This window comes from Salmo salar, chromosome 09 (assembly GCF_965601325.2).
Source record: "Salmo salar chromosome 09, fSalSal1, whole genome shotgun sequence".
Lineage (NCBI taxonomy): Eukaryota > Metazoa > Chordata > Actinopteri > Salmoniformes > Salmonidae > Salmo > Salmo salar.
In genome coordinates this window covers 41,819,020-41,839,367 of record NC_138299.1, presented here as the reverse complement: position 1 = coordinate 41,839,367, position 20,348 = coordinate 41,819,020, and the positions used below count along the sequence as shown (strand labels likewise).

Genomic DNA, 20,348 nt, shown 5'->3' with positions numbered 1-20,348 from the left:
GTCTGTGCCGGGTGGAGATTATAACAGAACATGGCCAAGATGTTCAAATGTTCATAGATGACCAGCAGGGTCAAATAATAATAATTAACCCCTGTGTGTAAGGTATGGATGTTTGGACAGTCAATGTAAATAATCTCTAAGGTACAGGTCTGAGCAGGTAGACAGCTAGGGTTAGCAGCTCAGCAGTCTGTTGGCCTGGTGGTAGAAGCTGTCTCAGAGCATGTTGGTCCGAGACCCGATGCTCCGGGAACCCCGTCTGCCAGATGGTAACAGAGTGAACAGTCCGTGGCTCGGGTGACTGGAGTCTTTGACGATCTTCCGGTGTAAATGACCTGGAGGGCAGGGAGCTCACCCCGAGTGATGTATTGTCCCGTCCGCACCACCCTCTGCAGAGCCTTGCAGTTGAGGGCGGTGCAGTTGCCAAACCAGGCGTTGATGCAGCCAGACAGGATTCTCTCAATGGTGCATCTATAGAAGTTCTTAATGACCGTGCCAAATTTCTTCAGTCGACTGAGTTTGAAGTGGCACTGTTGCGCCTTCTTCACCACAGTGCTGGTGTGATGGGTCCATGTCAGGTCCTCTGTGATGTGCACACCGAGGAACTTTTGACCCTCTCCACTACAGCCCAGTCGATGCAGATGGGGGCGTGCTCCGCCCCCTGTTTCCTGTGTGTGATATACGTTGCCGCAGCAGTTTAAGAGCCCGGCCATGTCTCACACAACATTATTTATTGGTACATTTCTCAAATTAAGGCTAATAGCACTCACTTACTTACTAACCACACACACACACACACACACACACACACACACACACACACACACACACACACACACACACACACACACACACACACACACACATATACACATATGGGTGAAAGCTGCAGAATAGTAGATGTATGTGATTCACATTGCCACAACAGTTTAGGAGCCCGGCTGCTCGACGGCCGTGTCTCACACAACAGTATTTATTGGTACATTTCCTAAACAAACAGCCAATGTGTTTTCATTCTGCAGAAGAGCACGTGTCAGACCTATACAACACAGAAGCATAGAGAAAACACACACAAGAATTACTCACCAGCCACAGCACAGCATGGACACACATGGGCTCCGTCTAATTTCTACTTCCCTTTAAGGCATGGTTTTGAAGATGTCATATCAATGAAACTTCATTTAAAGTATGATCTATCTGAGTTTGTTGACAGGAAATGAAAGAAGATACTTTAAAATACACTATCAATCAACTAATAATCTCTTCTCCCCGTCCCCCAAATAGTGGCAGCACCTGACCTAGTGGACCCCAAATCCGCCACTCACAGCAGCAAGCCCCGCCGCTCCTTCTCCGCCAAGTCAATCACACTGAGCCCTACAGAGGAGTGTAAGGCCATCGCCACGGTGATGAAGTGGAAGACAGTGTCGGCCATTTTCCTCCTGGTAGTTCTCTACCTGGTTGTCGGAGCTGCCGTCTTCAAGGCCCTAGAACAACCCCATGAGAGGTATTTATCATTCTCTCTCTCTCTCTCGCTCTCTCTCTCCATCTCTCTCCCTCTTTCTCGTATATATCGCTCCTTCTCCCTGCACACAATCGCTCTCTCTCTCTCTCTCTCTCTCCATCCCTCCTTTATCTCTTTGTAACCCTGTCTTCCTCCTTTCTCTCTCTCTCTCTCTCTCTCACTCTCTCTCTCTATCCCTCCTTTATCTCTTTGTAACCCTGTCTTCCTCCTCTCTCTCTCTCCAGTGCTCAGCGCCTGGCCATCCTGACTCAGAAACTAGACTTCCTCTCTACACACTCCTGTGTAAACCACAGCCAACTGGAGGAACTGGTCAAGGTACCATTGTTACTGCTTGTGTGTGTGTCCGTGTGTGTGTCCGTGTGTGTGTGTGTGTGTGTGTGTGTGTGTGTGTGTGTGTGTGTGTGTGTGTGTGTGTGTGTGTGTGTGTGTGTTATCATGTTAATTGCCAGAGTGACTCACTGAGAATGTCTCTCTGCTGCCGTTGGTGCTGATTTGCGTGGTGAATTCCAAAATGTTAACGTTTTAACACACACTGATGTAACAGTGTGGCTTCAGGAAATAAATAAGTTGATTAAAAAGGACTAAAAACCACTCTGGGTCTTGGAGTGACCTCACTGACCGTGGTAACAGATGTACTGTACATGGTGGCAGGCTGAATTGGTCAGGGAATGAGCCTACTCCCTGGTCATCCCATTAATGAGACTGGGGCACACAGGGTCGAACAGCTGCACTACCAATCTATTCAATGTTATAATGAGATAGGAACTACCAGTGTGCCACAAGGATGAGTCAGAGTTCCTCTTAGACAGAGGCGAGGTTGTTCTCAGCTTTAACTCTTCTCACAGTCTGACAGAGGTGACATAAAGCAACCAGCAGTCATTTGGTCCTCCCTTCTCTGCTTATGTCCAGTAGAGCCATTAGACCATCACAACACACAGGTTTTACTGTTTTCTTCTGCTGTTGAAAACCTCTTGTCTAGATATTGGTCTACTCGTTAAAGAACAGGCAAGAACCAGGACAAAATACTGAAGTCGTGTGTGTGTGTGTGTGTGTGTGTGTGTGTGTGTGTGTGTGTGTGTGTGTGTGTGTGTGTGTGTGTGTGTGTGTGTGTGTGTGTGTGTGTGTGTGTGTGTGTGTGTATGGCCATGTCCGAAATCTGTCTTTCCAAGTACTTATTACAAGTACATAGTGTGTACTAATCGTACTACAGATATTTAGAACATACTGTTTAATAAAAATGTATAAAGCGAAGCAAGTACCGAAGGGAAACCCGAGTATGGTGGCCTCGGCTGATCACATCAGCAGATATTGCACCATTTGGATACACACTCTACTTCCATGCGGCCTATTTAAGTTGACCGGTTCTACACATGCTTCCTCGATGCCGGATGTAATGCGCACGCATACGCTGGTGTCTCTTGCTGCCATTTCTGTTGCTGCTGTAACTAGCTGTTACTGGCTATGCTTGAGTGTTTCTGATGTCCCACCACTTCTCCAGCCCCCAGCTGTCTGGGTTCTGTTTCTGATGTGTTTGTTTCCCGCCCTTTGTTCATTTTGGTATGGTGCGTCTCTCAGGTGATTATCATACACACATGGGTCTGATAAGAGGATTCTCTTCCTCATTAGCATGTAGCAAATTCGACTGAAATGAGTATCTGGGCATTTAAAGTGTTGGCATGTGGACTAATATGTTGTTGAATTGTGTTCTTACACTGGTACAGTCATGCCCTATGAGAGATGTATGACTGCGCATGTGCGAAAATAAATAAAGTGCATTTTCCCCCGTTCTGGTTGAAACACCAATGATGAACATGTGTGTTTATTCCTCCGTTAAGTAAACGGGCGGGTAGTTCCGGGTGTGGTTTGGGGGTGGGGGCACTTGCGTTTGCTTGGGCTAAAGGCCGCCATATTGAGCGTGGATGAAGATGAAGAAGACGGAGAGAAAAATGAAGAAGCCTACGCCGAATTGATACAGGTTTTGGATGATAAAAGTCTTTCCCTGATAATGAGAGAAGCAGCAGATGATGGGAGAAAAGCGTTAAAGATATTGAGGGAACATTATGCAGGTAAAGGGAAGCCACGTGTGATTAGCCTCTACACTGAACTAACTTCTCTTCAGAAAGCCGCTGACGAAAGTGTTACGGACTATATCATTCGTGCTGAGACGGCTATTACAGCACTGAGAAATGCTGAAGAGACTTTAAGTGATGGGCTGTTGATTGCAATGATTCTGAAAGGTTTGCCCGAATCATTTAAGCCGTTTGCCATCCACATTACGCAGAGTGACGAGCCGACAACTTTTGGCAAGTTCAAAACCAAGTTGAGGAGCTATGAAAGCACCGAGAAGTTTAGCGCCATTTCCACTGACGACAACGTGATGAAGGCAAGTAACATTAAAGTTAGCTGGCCAAGAGGGAGAGATAAAGGGACCGAGATAACCTGCTTCAACTGTGGCCAGAAAGGGCACAAGGCCCGGGAATGTACCGTTACTGGAGAGCGCAAAGAACGGAGACAGTGGTGTAGTTTTTGCAAGAGATCCACTCATACTGACGCAAATTGCAGACGAAAAAGAAGAGACAATGTGAAACAAGCAACAGATGCTGAAAGCCACACATTTGCATTCAGAATAAGTGACTGTCAGGTTAGTGGACTGAAACAGAAAGGGCTGATGGTTGATACGGGAGCAACGTCACATATAGTCACGGACATCGGGAAGTTTAAGGAGTTTGACGAGACTTTCAAACCGGAAAAACATTCCGTGGAGCTGGCTGACGGAACAAGAACGAATGGTGTCGCGGAGAGGAGAGGTGCAGCGGAGGTTTACCTGAGAGACAACACGGGTCGTCGGGTAAAAACAACGCTGACGAAGGCGCTGTACGTGCCGTCGTTTCCACAGGACATTTTCTCTGTTAAAGCAGCGACAGCCAACGGAGCTTCAGTCAACTTTCGACAGGGGTGTAACAAGCTCATCCACAAGAACGGTACCACTTTTGACATCAAGGAGTACGATAGACTTTACTATCTTAACACTGTAAGTGATGAAAATGATGATGGATGTCATGGGTGCTATGATATTCACACATGGCACAAAATTCTTGGGTTACATGTTTGGAATATAAACTGACATTTGTGAGATGAATAACTGTAAGCTAAATGTGTTGATAAAGTTAGGTTGAATACGACTTGTACAGTATAAGAGCAAGTGGGGGTGTTGGCATGTGGACTAATATGTTGTTGAATTGTGTTCTTACACTGGTACAGTCATGCCCTATGAGAGATGTATGACTGCGCATGTGCGAAAATAAATAAAGTGCATTTTCCCCCGTTCTGGTTGAAACACCAATGATGAACATGTGTGTTTATTCCTCCGTTAAGTAAACCGGTATTCCTGTCCTGAAGATGTCAGCACCAACATAAAGCATATTAGAATTTTGAAATTGTACATACTACGAAACATACAGTTGACGTTTGAAGTTTACATACACCTTAGCCAAATACATTTAAACTCAGTTTTTCACAATTCCTGACATTTAATCCTAGTAAAAATCAGTTAGGATTACCAGTTTATTTTAAGAATGTGAAATGTCAGAATAATAGTAGAGAAAATGATATATTTCAGCTTTTATTTCTTTCATCACATTCCCAGTGGGTCAGAAGTTTAAATACACTCAATTAGTATTTGGTAGCATTGCCTTTAAATTGTTTAACTTGGGTCAAACATTTCAGGTAGCTTTCCACAAGCTTCCCACAATAAGTTGGGTGAATTTTGGCCCATTCCTCCTGACAGAGCTGGTGTAATTGAGTATGGTTTGTAGGCCTCCTTGCTCACACACGCTTTTTCAGTTTTGCCCACAAGTTTTCTATAGGATTGAGGTCAGGACTTTGTGATGGCCACTCCAATACCTTGTCTTTAATGTCCTTAAGCCATTTTGCCACAACTTTGGAAGTATGCTTGGGGTCATTGTCCATTTGGAAGATCCATTTGTGACCAAGCTTTAACTTCCTGACTGATGTCTTGAGATGTTGCTTCAATATATCCACATAATTTTCCGTCCCTATGATGCCATCTATTTTATGAAGTGCACCAGTCTCTCCTGCAGCAAAGCACCCCCACAACATGATGCTGCCACCCCCGTGCTTCATGGTTGGGATGGTGTTCTTCGGCTTGCAAGCCTCCCCCTTTTTCCTCCAAACATAACGATGGTCATTATGGCCAAACAGTTCTATTTTTGTTTCATTAGACCAGAGGACATTTTCTCCAAAAAGTACAATCTTTGTCCCCATGTGCAGTTGAAAACCGTAGTCTGGCTTTTTTATGGTGGTTATGGAGCAGTGGCTTCTTCCTTGCTGAGCGGCCTTTCAGGTTATGCCAATATAGAACTCATTTTACTCTGGATATAGATACTTTTGTAACTGTTTTGTCCAGCATCTTCACAAGGTCCTTTGCTGTTGTTCTGGGATTGATTTGCAGTTTTTGCAGTTTTTGCACCAAAGTAAGTTCATCTCTAGGAGACAGAACACGTCTCCTTCCTGAGCGGTTTGACGGCTGGGTGGTCCCATGTTGTTTATACTTGCATACTATTGTTTGTACAGATGAACGTGGTACCTTCAGGCATTTGGACATTACTCCCAAGGATGAGCCAGACTTGTGGAGGTCTACCATTTTTTTCTGAGGTCTTGTCTGATTTCTTTTGATTTTCCCATGATGTCAAGCAAAGAGGCACTGAGTTTGAAGGTAGGCCTTGAAATACATCCACGGGTACACCTCCAATTGACTCAAATGATGTCAATTTTCCAATCAGAAGCTTCTAAAGCCCTTTTCCAAGCTCTGTATAGTGTATGTAAACTTCTGACCCACTGGAATTGTGATACAGTGAATTATAAGTGAAATAATCTGTCTGTAAACAATTGTTGGAAAAATTACTTGTGCCATGCACAAAGTAGATGTCCTAACCAACTTGCCAAAACTATAGTTTGTTAACAAGAAATTTGTGGAGTGGATGAAAAACGAGTTTTAATGACTCCAACCTAAGTGTATGTAAACTTCTGACTTCAACTGTATTTCTGTGTACCCAGTCAACCTACTATTTAGAACTAAGTACAGGTATTCAGACATGGTCTATGTGTGTGTTTCATCCACAGCAAGTGGTGTCAGCGATCCGTTCAGGGGTGAACCCAGCCGGGACTCTGACCAATCACAGCAGCCTCTGGGACCTAAGCTCCTCCTTCTTCTTCGCTGGAACCGTCATCACTACCATCGGTAAGGGTGTGTGTGTGTGTGTGTGTGTGTGTGTGTGTGGGGGGGGGGCGTGTGCTCGTGTGCGTGTGTCCAACATCTCATTTACCCTCTCAGTGCAGTCGTCATTACAACGTTCTTCTGTAAATCAATCTTCATGATTCTATCCTTCCTATTATCTCTCTGTTCTCCCTTCACTCCCCAAGGACCTGGGATTTAGTTGCACTTCAAAAGCCTGGGTGGGGCCTCTAACAAGAGGTGGAGGGATGGAGGGAGAGAGAGGTAGGGAGAGGTGGAGAGCTGCTTAAAGTTTAGGACTAATTGGTTGGTGACCCACCCTAAGGACACAGGGAAGAAAGCAAAGGAAAGAGATAGACAAAAGAGAAAGCGGGTGAATAGTGTAAACCTAGCACATAGACCGCTGTAGCTAATGAATATTATTATTGCCTTGTCTTCCTCCTAATAAAGGGAAATTACATTCACTTGTTCCCAAAGGAAGCAATGCTGCAATAGAATGAGTGATTTCATTTCCAGACAGAATTACTGCATTAGGGTTGAAGAAAACATTTAAGTGACAAAGAACTAAACAATCAAATAACTAGTAGAATAACAAGGAAGTAGAACATAGATACAATATTTCAGCTGCACAGTCTTTTAAAGATGCCTCATTTCTTCTGTCTCTCCAGGATTTGGGAACATTTCCCCCCATACGGAGGGAGGGCGTATCTTCTGTATCATCTATGCCATTTTGGGGATCCCTCTGTTTGGCTTCCTGCTGGCTGGAGTAGGAGACCAACTGGGAACCATCTTTGGGAAGGCCACCGCCAGGGTTGAGAAGATGTTTGTGGTGAGTCCATGTAGAGGATGTGTATGTGTGTGTATGTGTGTGTGTGTGTGTGTGTGTGTGTGTGTGTGTGTGTGTGTGTGTGTATGTGTGTGTGTGCGTGTGTGTGTGTGTATGGCCAATCTTAATTACTTCTCTATCCCAGGAGAGTAGAGGCCTGTCTATCAGTCGTATCCCAGATGGAGGTTTTGAAAGGACTATCCATTACTTCATTACAGTTAGCAACAGCAGTGTCAAACATATGGCCCACCAGGCTTCCAATCCAGTCTGCGGGTGGTTTGAGCAAAAAAATATATATCACAACAACAACAAAAAATGTATCATAATTCTTATTATTATATATATACAGTACCAGTCAAACGTTTGGACACACCTATTCATTCAAGGGTTTTTCTTTATTTTTACTATTTTCTACATTGTAGAATAATATTGAAGACATCAAAAGTATGAAATAACACATCTGGAATCATGTAGTAACCAAACTAGTGTTAAACAAATCAAAATATATTGTATATTTTAAAATTCTTCAAAGTAGCCACCCTTTGCCTTGATGACAGCTTTGCACACTCTTGGCATTCTCTCAACCGGCTTCATGAGGTAGTCACCTGGAATGCATTTCAATTTGTGGAATTTCTTTCCTTCTTAATGCGTTAGAGCCAATCAGTTGTGTTGTGACAAGATAGGGGTGGTATACAGGAGATAGCCCTATTTGGTAAAAGACCAAGTCAATATTATGACAACAACAGCTCAAATAAGCAAAGAGAAACGACAGTCTATCATTACGTTAAGACATGAATGTCAGTCAATCCGGAGAATTTCAAGAACTTTGAAAGTTTCTTCAAGTGCAGTCGCAAAAACTATCAAGCGCTATGATGAAACTGGCTCTCATGAGGACCGCCACAGGAAAGGAAGACCCGGAGTTACCTCTGCTGCAGAGGATAAGTTTATTAGAGTTACCAGCCTCTGAAATTGCAGCCCAAATAAATGCTTCACAGAGATCAAGTAACAGACACATCTCAACATCAATTGTTCAGAGGAGATTGTGTGAATTAGGCCTGCATGGTCGAATTGCTGCAAAGAAACCACTACTAAAGTACACCAATAAGAAGAAGAGACTTGCTTGGGCCAAGAAACACGAACAATGGACATTAGACCAGTGGAAATCTGGCCTTTGGTCTGATGAGTCCAAATTTGAGATTTTTGGTTGCAACCGACGTGTCTTTGTGAGACGCTGAGTAGGTGAGACGCTGTGTGGTTCCCACCATGAAGCATGGAGGAGGTGGTGTGATGGTGTGGGGGTGCTTTACTGGTGACACTGTCAGTGATTTATTTAGAATTCAAGGCACACTTAACCAGCATGGCTTCCACAGCATTCTGCAGCGATACGTCATCCCATCTGGTTGGCGCTTAGTAGGACTATCATTTGTTTTTCAACAGGACAATGACCCAACACACCTCCAGACTGTGTAAGTACTATTTGACCAAGAAGGAGAGTGATGGAGTGCTGCATCAGATGACCTGGCCTCCACAATCACCCGACCTCAATCCAATTGAGATGGTTTGGGATGAGCTGGATAGCAGAGTTAAGGAAAAGCAGCCAACAAGTGCTCAGCATATTTAGGAACTCCTTCAAGACTATTAGAAAAACATTCCAGGTGAAGCTGGTTGAGAGAATGCCAAGGGTGTGCAAAGCTGTCATCAAGGCAAAATGTGGCTACTTTGAAGAAACTCAAATTTGTTTAAAAATGTGTTTATAAATTTGCTTAAAAACCAAAGCCTATGCAACATGAACCTATTAAAAACAGTACTGAAGCAATGAGGTTTGTTCAGTACGGTATAATACATTATTAGTGTATATTGAATTTGCTTGAATTGCCCTGCCAATGCATTGTTGTTTGGACCATTAAAAAAAAAATCTAATATTTTTTTGGGGAGGTATGTTATGTGATCACAACGGTTGTTGTATTACTTGTGAGGCTCAGCTGAGTGAGCATACATTTAAATCATTTACTGGGCTGATGGTGTCTGCATCTGATGGTCAGTCTCAGCTGACACTGACCAAAAAGGGACACTGTCTTCCAACTGATAGCGACACTCAAGTCGCACTGTATTAATTCATGCCTCATGCACAAATTCATGTTGTTACTCCTATGAACAGAGAAAGTCAAATATTCCTGGATATTAAAAAAGACCCAAGCAGCTAATAATAACAACACAAGCCTATAGATACACTTTCCTATCATTCATTAATGCTGCAGTGTTGGTTGTAGCGCTGAGTGGAAGTAGGGAGAATGTGCATTTTAATAGCCTATTAAAGTGTTGAATACAAAGTGTTGACAGTGCTGAGTAAGAACTTAAACTCACTCATAAAAACAGCAGCTCTTTGCTGTATTCGTTGACAGTCTCTCTCTAGTCGGGGTTTTAAACCTTTAGAAATCTCACGATTAGAAATCTCACAGCTACGATACTGCAGACACAGTCATCTGAGCCATCTGATTGGCCAGCGGCAGGCCTATAGTGCACTTGATTTGCTCTCCGGGCCCGCCGGGAAGGCACAGTTTGTACCTCCAGACTTAGCCTTTATCGTTGTTTTTTATACAGAAATGTTTGGCGATCGACTAAAAATACCTTTCACGATCAACCGACTGGTTGGTGACCACTGGTCTAAATTAATTGTTTACGAGGTTTAATGTTTGATTTGTTACATTAAATAATTCAGTAATGACTGGAAAAAATTATGTAAATCATTCATTCTTATCAGCAGTAAGAAACGACTAGCCATTGGCTGCTAACAGCGGAGCACTGCTAGCTAACTGGCAAACACAAAAACAGTCAACAACTTAGGGAGTAGAAACCCCCAGAAATTGTCTGATCGCCATCTAGTGGCGAAAGTAAGAATTGACGAAAATGTATAGTCAAGGAGGAGAATAATTATTCTTTCAAGGATTTTTTTTATTTTATGGAGGCAGCATACTAAAACAAAGGGAACATGACACAGTGTGTAAATGATAACACATTAGTACAGGAAATGAAAGCTAGAAAGAAAATTCCAAAATGACAGACAATTTTCAAATGCGGCCCGTGGGGCAAAATGAGTTTGACACCACAGCACTTTAGTATTGCCAGGAATAACTGGAAGAGGGGTGTTTCCAGCCAGAATATTGTAGCCCCTATCTGCCAATCATACCATCCCTCGTGGCCACCTCCTAATCATCCCCAGACTCCAGTTGGCTAACTCTGCAACTCTTCCTAAGGTCATTGCTGTACATGAGAAATGTGGTGTCAACTTAGCTGGAATAATGGTTAGATAAGATTAATAATCTATCTCCCTCCCTCCCCCCTCTCTCTGTAGCAGTGGGATGTTAGTCAGACCAAGATTCGTGTCATCTCCACCGTTCTCTTCATCCTGTTCGGCTGTCTGCTCTTCGTGGCGCTGCCGGCGGCCATCTTTAAACACATTGAGGGCTGGAGTGCCCTGGAGTCCCTCTACTTTGTAGTCATCACCTTGACAACCATTGGTTTCGGGGACTTTGTCGCAGGTAAATGTTTACGAAGGTAATAATTCGATACAGGCCAAGTCCTAACTTTAAATGCGTATGCTTAAGTACACGTTCGTACGCTCACACGAACACACTTTTTCATTTAACCTTTATTTATACAGGTTTGTCTCATTAAGAGGAAAATCTCTTTTAAAGACTAGTTAAAGGTCGCAGCAGTCGCATGAAGTGAGTTAGAGTATAGAAGAGATGATTGAATCCTAGAGTGAGGTGCAGCTATCAGTCTCGGTCACACGTTAACCAATCACTCAGGGAAAGTGAACAGAACATACAGATCTGCTATTTTCATTTGATCACAACAGCAGGAATGCAAATTGTAGTGTACTCAAAGCTGTGACGAAAAATGTATCAACCCCTACAAAAAATGTCCATGAAATATAATCCACATAATAATTCACATTTCCTGTTGCTGCAGGATTATTTTCCTGCTGTGAGAAGCAGGGTCAAATTAAGATAGGGCACTATCATATAGAATGTACTGCTCAGAACTAGAACAAGGAGCTGGTCATCCGGAGAGATAGAGAGAGAAAATAAGGGGTCAGGTTACAATACCTAATGTGTGTGTGTGTTTCTGTGTGTGTTTCTGTGTGTGCGTATATGTGTGTGTGTACGTGTTTGTGTGTGCGTGCATGTGTGTGTGTGTGTGTGTGTGTGTGTGGTGTGTGTGTGTGTGTGTGTGTGTGTGTGCGTTCGTGTGTGTGTGTGTGCGTTCGTGTGTGTGTGTGCGTTCGTGTGTGTGTGTGTCCTCTCCAGGTGGTTCAGAGATAGAGTATCTGGACTACTACAAGCCTGTGGTGTGGTTCTGGATCCTGGTGGGACTGGCGTACTTCGCTGCTGTTCTCAGCATGATAGGAGACTGGCTCAGAGTCATCTCTAAGAAGACCAAAGAAGAGGTACGTATCTCACTCTCTTTCTTTCTCTCTCTCTCTCTGACACACACACACACACACACACACACACACACACACACACACACACACACACACACACACACACACACACACACACAGACACACACACAGACACACACACACACACACAGAGAATAGCATAGAATTCACATTACATACATACTACAAACTTCTGCCCCCTGGGTAACCATTATTCCTTCTAATCAACTATCTATAGTATATCTTCTGATTGCTGTGAGCCTTTCCAGGGACACTCTCCACACAACAACCCAACATATGGGGAGGAGGAAGAGAGAGAGAGAGAAAGAAGAGAGAGACCGATATATATATAGAGAGAGGGGAAGAGAGAGAGAGAGAGAGGGGAGGAGGAAGAGAGAGAGAGAGAAAGAAGAGATATATAGAGAGAGGAAGAGAGAGAGGGGAGGAGGAAGAGAGAGACAGATATATAGAGAGAGGGAAGAAGAGAGAGGGAGAGAGAGGAAGAGAGAGGGGAGGAGGAATAGAGAGAGAGAGAGAGACAGGGGGAAGAGAGAGGGGGGGAGGAGGAGGAAGAGAGAGAAAGAGAGAAAGACAGAGTGAGAGACAGAAGAGAGAGAGACAAAGAGAGAGAGAGGGGGTAGAGAAAAGGGGAGGAGGGCGAGAGAGAGCGACAGAGAGAGACAGAAGAGAGAGAGAGAGAAAGACAGAGAGCGAGAGAGAAACACAGAGAGAGAGAGACAGAGTGAGAGAGAATGTAAGTGTATCAAGTTAATAAGTGTCACTTTCTCCTCTCTTGTCTCACTCTACAATCTAATGGGCTCTGGTCTTATTATCTCATTAAGAACCAGAGAGGCACCAGTAATGCAACACAACAGTGATAGAGTAGACCATACAGTATACTGTGATAGTTACCACCCAAACTCAAACAGTGACTGTACAATAGATTAGAATAACAGACCTTCTACACTTAAACAGCTCTCTGAGTGAACACCACCCAAACCACCGCTCCCACACCTCCTCTCCTGTTTTTATCTCTTTCCCCCATTCCTCCTATTCCTCTCCTGTTTATATCTCTTTCCCCCCAGTCCTCCTATTCCTCTCCTGTTTATATCTCTTTCCCCCCAGTCCTCCTATTCCTCTCCTGTTTATATCTCTTTCCCCCCAGTCCTCCTATTCCTCTCCTGTTTATATCTCTTTCCCCCATTCCTCCTATTCCTCTCCTGTTTATATCTCTTTCCCCCAGTCCTCCTATTCCTCTCCTGTTTATATCTGTGTCTTCCAGTCCTCCTATTCCTCTCCTGTTTATATCTCTTTCCCCCATTCATCTCCTGTTTATATCTCTTCCCCCCATTCCTCCTACTCCTCTCCTGTTTATATCTCTTTCCCCCAGTCCTCCTATTCCTCTCCTGTTTATATCTCTTTCCCCCAGTCCTCCTATTCCTCTCCTGTTTATATCTGTGTCTTCCATTCCTCCTACTCCTCTCCTGTTTATATCTCTTTCCCCCTATTCCTCCCATCCCCCTCTCTTCCTTACATGTGAAGAACTGTATTTAAACTGCAAGGCAGAGCAAGCCCCTGCGCCAGCTCAGCAAAGAGGAACTACACTAGAGATCTGATTAGGCCAATCACATTTACATCTTATCCTGAAACGTTCTTTGAGCCTTGCAGCCCTGTCTGCAGCTTGCTAGTCCAGCGATCCCTCATCTCTCTTTTTCAAGTCTTGTTCGCCCTGAGTATATTATACAATATACGGTATATACTGTATATCAATATATCAATCAATCAATACTTTATCAATAACTCTCCTCTATGTTTGACAACAACTAAACCAAAGAAGATATTACACGTTTTGATAATGGTGTGTGTGTGTGTGTGTGTGTGTGTGTGTGTGTGTGTGTGCAGCGTGACATGTCCAACATGCAGTCAACATTTACCCCATGCAGTCAGTACAGTTGTGTGTGATTCCAGCGCAGCTTTAATAGAACATGCATGTACAGTAATTGAGGTCAAATCAAATTTAAATAAGATTTTTATTTGTCACATGCTAACAGTGAAATGCTTACTTGTGGGCCTTCCCAACAATGCAGAGAGAAAACTTGAGAAATAATAGAGGACCTCACAAGTGGTTCAGTGGTCTAAGGCACTGTATTGCAGTGCTAGAGGCGTCACTACAGACCCGGGTTCAATCCCGAGCTGTATCACGATAGGCCGTGATCGGGAGTCCCATAGGGTGGCGCACAATTGGCCCAGTGTTAGGGGAGGGTTTGGCCGGGGGGGCTTTACTTTGCTCATAGTGCTCTAGCAACTCCTTGTGGTGGGCAGGGCGGCTGCAGGCTGACCTCGACTCCTTGTGGCGGGCCGGGCGCCTGCAGGCTGACCTCGACTCCTTGTGGCGGGCCGGGCGCCTGCAGGCTGATCTCGACTCCTTGTGGCGGGCGCCTGCAGGCTGACCTCGACTCCTTGTGGCGGGTCGGGCGCCTGCAGGCTGACCTCGACTCCTTGTGGCGGGCTGGGCGCCTGCAGGCTGATCTCGACTCCTTGTGGCGGGCTGGGCGCCTGCAGGCTGATCTCGACTCCTTGTGGCGGGCTGGGCGCCTGCAGGCTGATCTCGACTCCTTGTGGCGGGCTGGGCGCCTGCAGGCTGATCTCGACTCCTTGTGGCGGGCTGGGCGCCTGCAGGCTGATCTCGACTCCTTGTGGCGGGCGCCTGCAGGCTGACCTCGACTCCTTGTGGTGGGCCGGGCGCCTGCAGGCTGACCTCGACTCCTTGTGGTGGGCCGGGCGGCTGCAGGCTGATCTCGACTCCTTGTGGCTGACCTCAACTCCTTCTGGCGGGCGCCTGCAGGCTGATCTCGACTCCTTGTGGCTGACCTCGACTCCTTCTGGCGGGCGCCTGCAGGCTGACCTCGACTCCTTGTGATGGGCCGGGCGCCTGCAGGCTGACCTTGACTCCTTGTGATGGGCCGGGCGCCTGCAGGCTGACCTCGACTCCTTGTGATGGGCCGGGCGCCTGCAGGCTGACCTCGGTCGTCAGGTGAATGGTGTTTTCCTCCGACACATTGGTGCGGCTGGCTTCTGGGTTAAGCGGGCGGGTGTTAAGAAGTGCGGTTTGGCGGGGCATGTTTCGGATGGACGCATGACTCGACCTTTGCCTCCTGAGCCTGTTGGGGAGTTGCAGCGATGAGACAAAATTTAAACTGGGGAGAAAAAGAGGGGTAAAATACAAAAAAAATATGTAAAAAAATTATAACACAAGGAATAAATACACAATGAGTAATGATAACTAGGCTATATACACAGGGTACCTGTACCGAGTCTATGTGCAGGGGTACGAGGTCATTTAGGTAGATACTGTATGTATATATAGGTAGTGATAAAGTGACTAGGCAACAGGATAGATAGTAAACAGTAGGCTGAGTCTCCTCCTCCACAACCGCACAGCCAATGCATCCCTGTTGCTAGACAAAACCTTAGTGATATCTGTTCTTCCTCACTTCATCTGACCTGACCTCTACCCCAAAGTGCTCACTCCTCCCCAACTCAAGGCTGTTATGGTTATTGATAACAGACTGTGTCTCTTCTCCTCCCATAAGATCCCTGATGGCTAACAATAACCTATCCTGACATAATGTAAACGTTATACATGACCCTCTCTCCCTCAGTGACATTGTTAGTTTGTAAGATCTCCACCCGTCTCCCCTTATCAATGCCTGCCACATGTAATCGCTTCCCTGCACTCAACACATTCCAAGCTTAGTTGCACCCACCATCTACCTTCCTCCTACAACCCTTAACTACTGGTGTAGATCCTCAAACTTAGCCCTCCATCAGTGACATGAATAAGTAACATTTCATATTCTCAGAACCCAACACTATTTAGCAGTCTTATAGCTTGGAGATAGAAGCTGTTCAGGGTCCTGCTGGTTCCAGACTTGGTGCATCGGTAGTCTTTGACAATTTCTGGGGTCTTCCTCTGACACTGCCTGGTATAGAGGTCCTGGATGGCAGGGAGCACAGCCCCAGTGATGTACTGGGCCATACGCATTACCCTCTGTAGTGCCTTGCGGACGTATGCCAAGCTGTTGCCATACCCAGCAGGGATGTAGCTAGTCAAGATGCTCTCAATGGTGCAGCTGTAGAACTTTTTGAGGATCTGAGGGCCCATGACAAATCTTTTCAGCCTCCTGAAAATAAGGCATTGTGTTGGTGTTTGTGGACCATGTGGACACCGAGGAACTTGAAGCTCTCAATACCCTCCACTATAGCCCTGTGGATGGGGGTGTGCTCGGCCCTCCGTTTCCTGTAGTCCACGATCAGCTCCTTTGTCTTGCTGACGCTGAAGGAAAGGTTGTTGTCCAGCCAGGTCTCTGACCTTCTCCCTATAGGCTGTCTCATCGTCGTTGGTGATCAGGCCTACCACCGTCATGAAGTCAACAAACTTAATGATGGTGTTGAAGTTGTGCGCAGCCACACACAGTCGTTTGTGAACAGGAAGTACAGGAGGGGACTAAGCACGCACCCCTTAGGGGCCCCCCTTGTTGTAGGTCAGCGAGGCGGATGTGTTGTTGCCTACCCTCACCATCTGGGGGTGACCGTCAGGAAGTTCCGGATCCAGTTGCAGAGGGGAGTGTTCAGTTCCAGGGTTCTGAGCTTGGAGGGGACTATGGTGTTGAACGCTGATCTGTAGCCAATTAAAAACCTTCTCACATAGGTGTTTCTCTTATCCAGGTCAGAGAGGGCAGTGTGGAGTGCAATATAGATTTTGTCATCTGTTGGGGCAGTATGCGAATTGAAGTGGGTCCAGGGTGTCTGGGATGATGGTATTGATGTGAGCCATGACTTTCAAAGCATTTCATGGCTACAGACGTGAGTGCTACAGGGCGATAGTCATTTAGCCAGGTCACCTTGGCGTTCTTGGGCACATGGACTAGGGTGGTCTGCTTGAAACATGTAGGGATTACAGACATGGTCAGGGAGTGGTTGAAAATGACAGTGAAGACACTTGCCAACTGTTCAGTGCGTGCTCTGAGTAAGCATCTGGTAATCCATTCCATTGTGAATGTTAACCTGTTTAAAGGTCTTACTCACATCGGCTATGGAGTGCGAGATCACACGGTCGTCCAGAACAGCTGGCGCTCTCATGCATGGTTAAGTGTTGCCTGCCTTGAAGTGAGCATAGAAGGCATTTAGCTCGTCTGGTAGGCTCACATCACTGGGTAGCTTGCAGTTGGGTTTCCCTTTGTAATCCGTGATAGTTTGCAGGTCCTGGCACATCCGACGTGCATCAGAGCTGGCATAGTAGGATTCGATCTTAATCCTGGATTGACAGTTTGCCTGTTTGATGGCTCGTCATAGGCCATAGCGGGATTTCTTATAGGCCTCCGGATTAGTGTCCCACTCCCTGAAAACGGCAGCTCTTGTCTTTAGCTCAGGGCAGAAGTTGCCTGTAATCCATGGCTTCTGATTGGGTTATGTATGTGCGGTCACTGTGGGGGGGGGGACATTGTCAATGCACTTATTAATGAAGTTGGTGACTAATGTGGTAAACTCCTCAATGTTATTGAATGAATCCCGGATCATATCCCAGTCTGTGCTAGTAAGATGGTGCTGACAGACATGGCAGCTCTGCTTCTAGCTCCTAAGCAACTTTGCAGTATTTAGAATTTTTTGTGTGTTATTTCTTACATTATTAGCCCAGAACATTTTTTGTGTTATTACATACAGCAGGGAATAACTTTTGGAAATCAGAGCAGCGGTAACTAACCAGCATTACGACCAGGAATACGACTTTCCCGAATTGGATCCTTTGTTCGTACCCCCCAGGGCAATTGAACTTAGCCCAGAGGCTGCTCCAAGACACCGCCAGCGGAGAAGAGGTATTCGTTGTGGACTTCTAGTTCGACTGAGGAGGTGTGCACACCATCCACCGCTTCCAAGTAAATGTTCAGTCTCTTAACAATAACGTAGATGAGTTCAGGGCGAGGATCTCCTTCCAGAGAGACATCAGGGACTGTAACATACTCTGTCTTACGGAATCATGGAAATGTGGAAAAAGGGAAGGGGTCTGAATATTTTACGAATGCACCGTATATTCTCCATACATATTAACCATGTCCTTGTTCAGCCAAGACTCCAAGAAAGATAGAATACAGTTCTTCAGGTTGATAGGAAAGTCTCGAACTGAGTTCATCCAGTTTGTTCTCCAGTGACTGCACATTCGCCAACAGAACAGAGGGCAATGGCAGTATATTTGTTCGCCAACACAATCTCGTTAGGAGGTCGCCTCACCTGCCTTTTTTTTTACCGACGCTTCCTCTTTAGAGTCCCGATAATTAGGGCCTAGTCAGGAGTAAGCAGAACGTCCAGAGCTGCCGACTCGTTGAAGTAGACATTTGAATCCAAATCAAGGTTAGTGGTCGCTGTTCTGATGTCCAGAAGCCATTTTCGGTCATAGGAAATGATGCCGGAGACATTATGTTAAAAAAAAGTAGCAGAACAGGAGCCCTTAAAACGTCTGTTATCAACTACAGCTTCATCTTTTTCACATGTCTTCCTGGATATGATGAGAACAGCACAGTCTCACACAGCATTTCTCTCTCTCGCCCGCCTCTCTCTCTCTCTGTCCCCCCTCCTCTCCCCCTCATCTCATTTTACATGTACATTTTTAGTCATTTAGCAGACGCTCTTATCCAGAGTGACTTACAGTAGTGAATGCATACATTTAATTTCATAATTTTTCCTGTGCTGGCCCCCCGTGGGAATCGAACCCACAACCCTGGGTTCGATTCTCTCTCTCTCTCTCTCTCTCTCTCCCCCCTCCTCTCCCCCTCATCTCTCCCCCTCCTCTCCCCCATCATCTCTTCCCTTCCTCTCCCTCTCCTTTCCCCTTCATCTCTCCCCCCTCTCCCTCTCCTTTCCCCCTCATCTCTCCCCCCTCCTTTTCCCCTTATCTCTCCCCCTCCTCTCCACCCTCTCCCTTATGTCTCTCCCTCTAGGTAGGGGAGATCAGGGCTCACGCAGCAGAGTGGACGGCTAACGTCTCGGCAGAGTTCAAGGAGACTAGGCGTCGCCTCAGCGTCGAGGTCTACGACAAGTTCCAGCGAGCCGCATCAATCAAAAGCAAAATGTCATCTGAGCTGGGCCTAAACTCTGACCCCGAGCTCACCCCACCAAAAAGGAAGATGTCCGTCAACTTCACCAATGAATTGGATTGGGAGGAGACGGTATCCCCGCCTGTTACCAAAAATGGAAGTCTGTTCCTAAATGGGAAGGAGGTGGACCCTAAGAGAGGTGACATTGCTATTACACCTCAAGTAGAGTTCACAACCTTTCACCTCTGACTCTGCTTCAGCACAAGCCACGCCCACCTGGTTACAACAACCAATGGCAGCCATCTTTCAGCACAAACTGGATGATGTCGTTGATAAACACCTGCCCTTATGACGGACTATATAACAATATAACACTATGAATAAATTATGAAGTATTTTGATTTTGAACTACAACCGAATAACAACATGAATTGTGAACTGTGAACAGATCTTAATGTATCTGAATAGAAGAGTCACGTTTGGGGAGTAAGGTCAGGGCAAATCTGAATTGTCATCCTATTCCCTGTATAGTGTTCTACTTAATGGCCATAACCTCATAGGGTTATGGTCAAAAGCAGTCCACTATATAGAAAATTGGGTATCAAATAGGACATAGCCTTAGTTTATGTATACAATTTATTATGTTGCCGATGTACAGTGAGGGAAAAAAGTATTTGATCCCCTGCTGATTTTGTACGTTTGCCCACTGACAAAGAAATGATCAGTCTATAATTTTAATGGTAGGTTTATTTGAACAGTGAGAGACAGAATAACAAAAAATAAATCCAGAAAAACACATGTCAAAAATGTTATAAAATGATTTGCATTTTAATGAGGGAAATAAGTATTTGACCCCTCTGCAAAACATGACTTAGTACTTGGTGGCAAAACCCTTGTTGGCAATCACAGAGGTCAGACGTTTCTTGTAGTTGGCCACCAGGTTTGCACACATCTCAGGAGGGATTTTGTCCCACTCTTCTTTGCAGATCTTCTCCAAGTCATTAAGGTTTCGAGGCTGATGTTTGGCAACTCGAACCTTCAGCTCCCTCCACAGATTTTCTCTGGGATTAAGGTTTGGAGACTGGCTAGGCCACTCCAGGATCTTAATGTGCATCTACTTGAGCCACTCCTTTGTTGCCTTGGCCGCGTGTTTTGGGTCATTGTCATGCTGGAATACCCATCCACGACCCATTTTCAATGCTCTGGCTGAG

General features: G+C 45.5%; 1 protein-coding gene across 1 annotated transcript; it reads left to right on the top strand.

Annotated features, from left to right (window-relative positions):
• The first annotated feature begins 220 nt into the window (after nucleotides 1–220).
• On the top strand, nucleotides 221–19,832 carry LOC106611358 (potassium channel subfamily K member 2). The gene is made up of 8 exons (XM_014211513.3): nucleotides 221–266; nucleotides 1,282–1,501; nucleotides 1,744–1,834; nucleotides 6,662–6,779; nucleotides 7,442–7,602; nucleotides 10,952–11,138; nucleotides 11,910–12,049; nucleotides 19,042–19,832. The coding sequence occupies exons 1-8, from the start codon at nucleotides 221–223 to the stop codon at nucleotides 19,384–19,386; spliced, it is 1,308 nt and encodes a 435-aa protein (XP_014066988.2). The 3' UTR covers nucleotides 19,387–19,832.
• The last annotated feature ends 516 nt before the right edge of the window (nucleotides 19,833–20,348 follow it).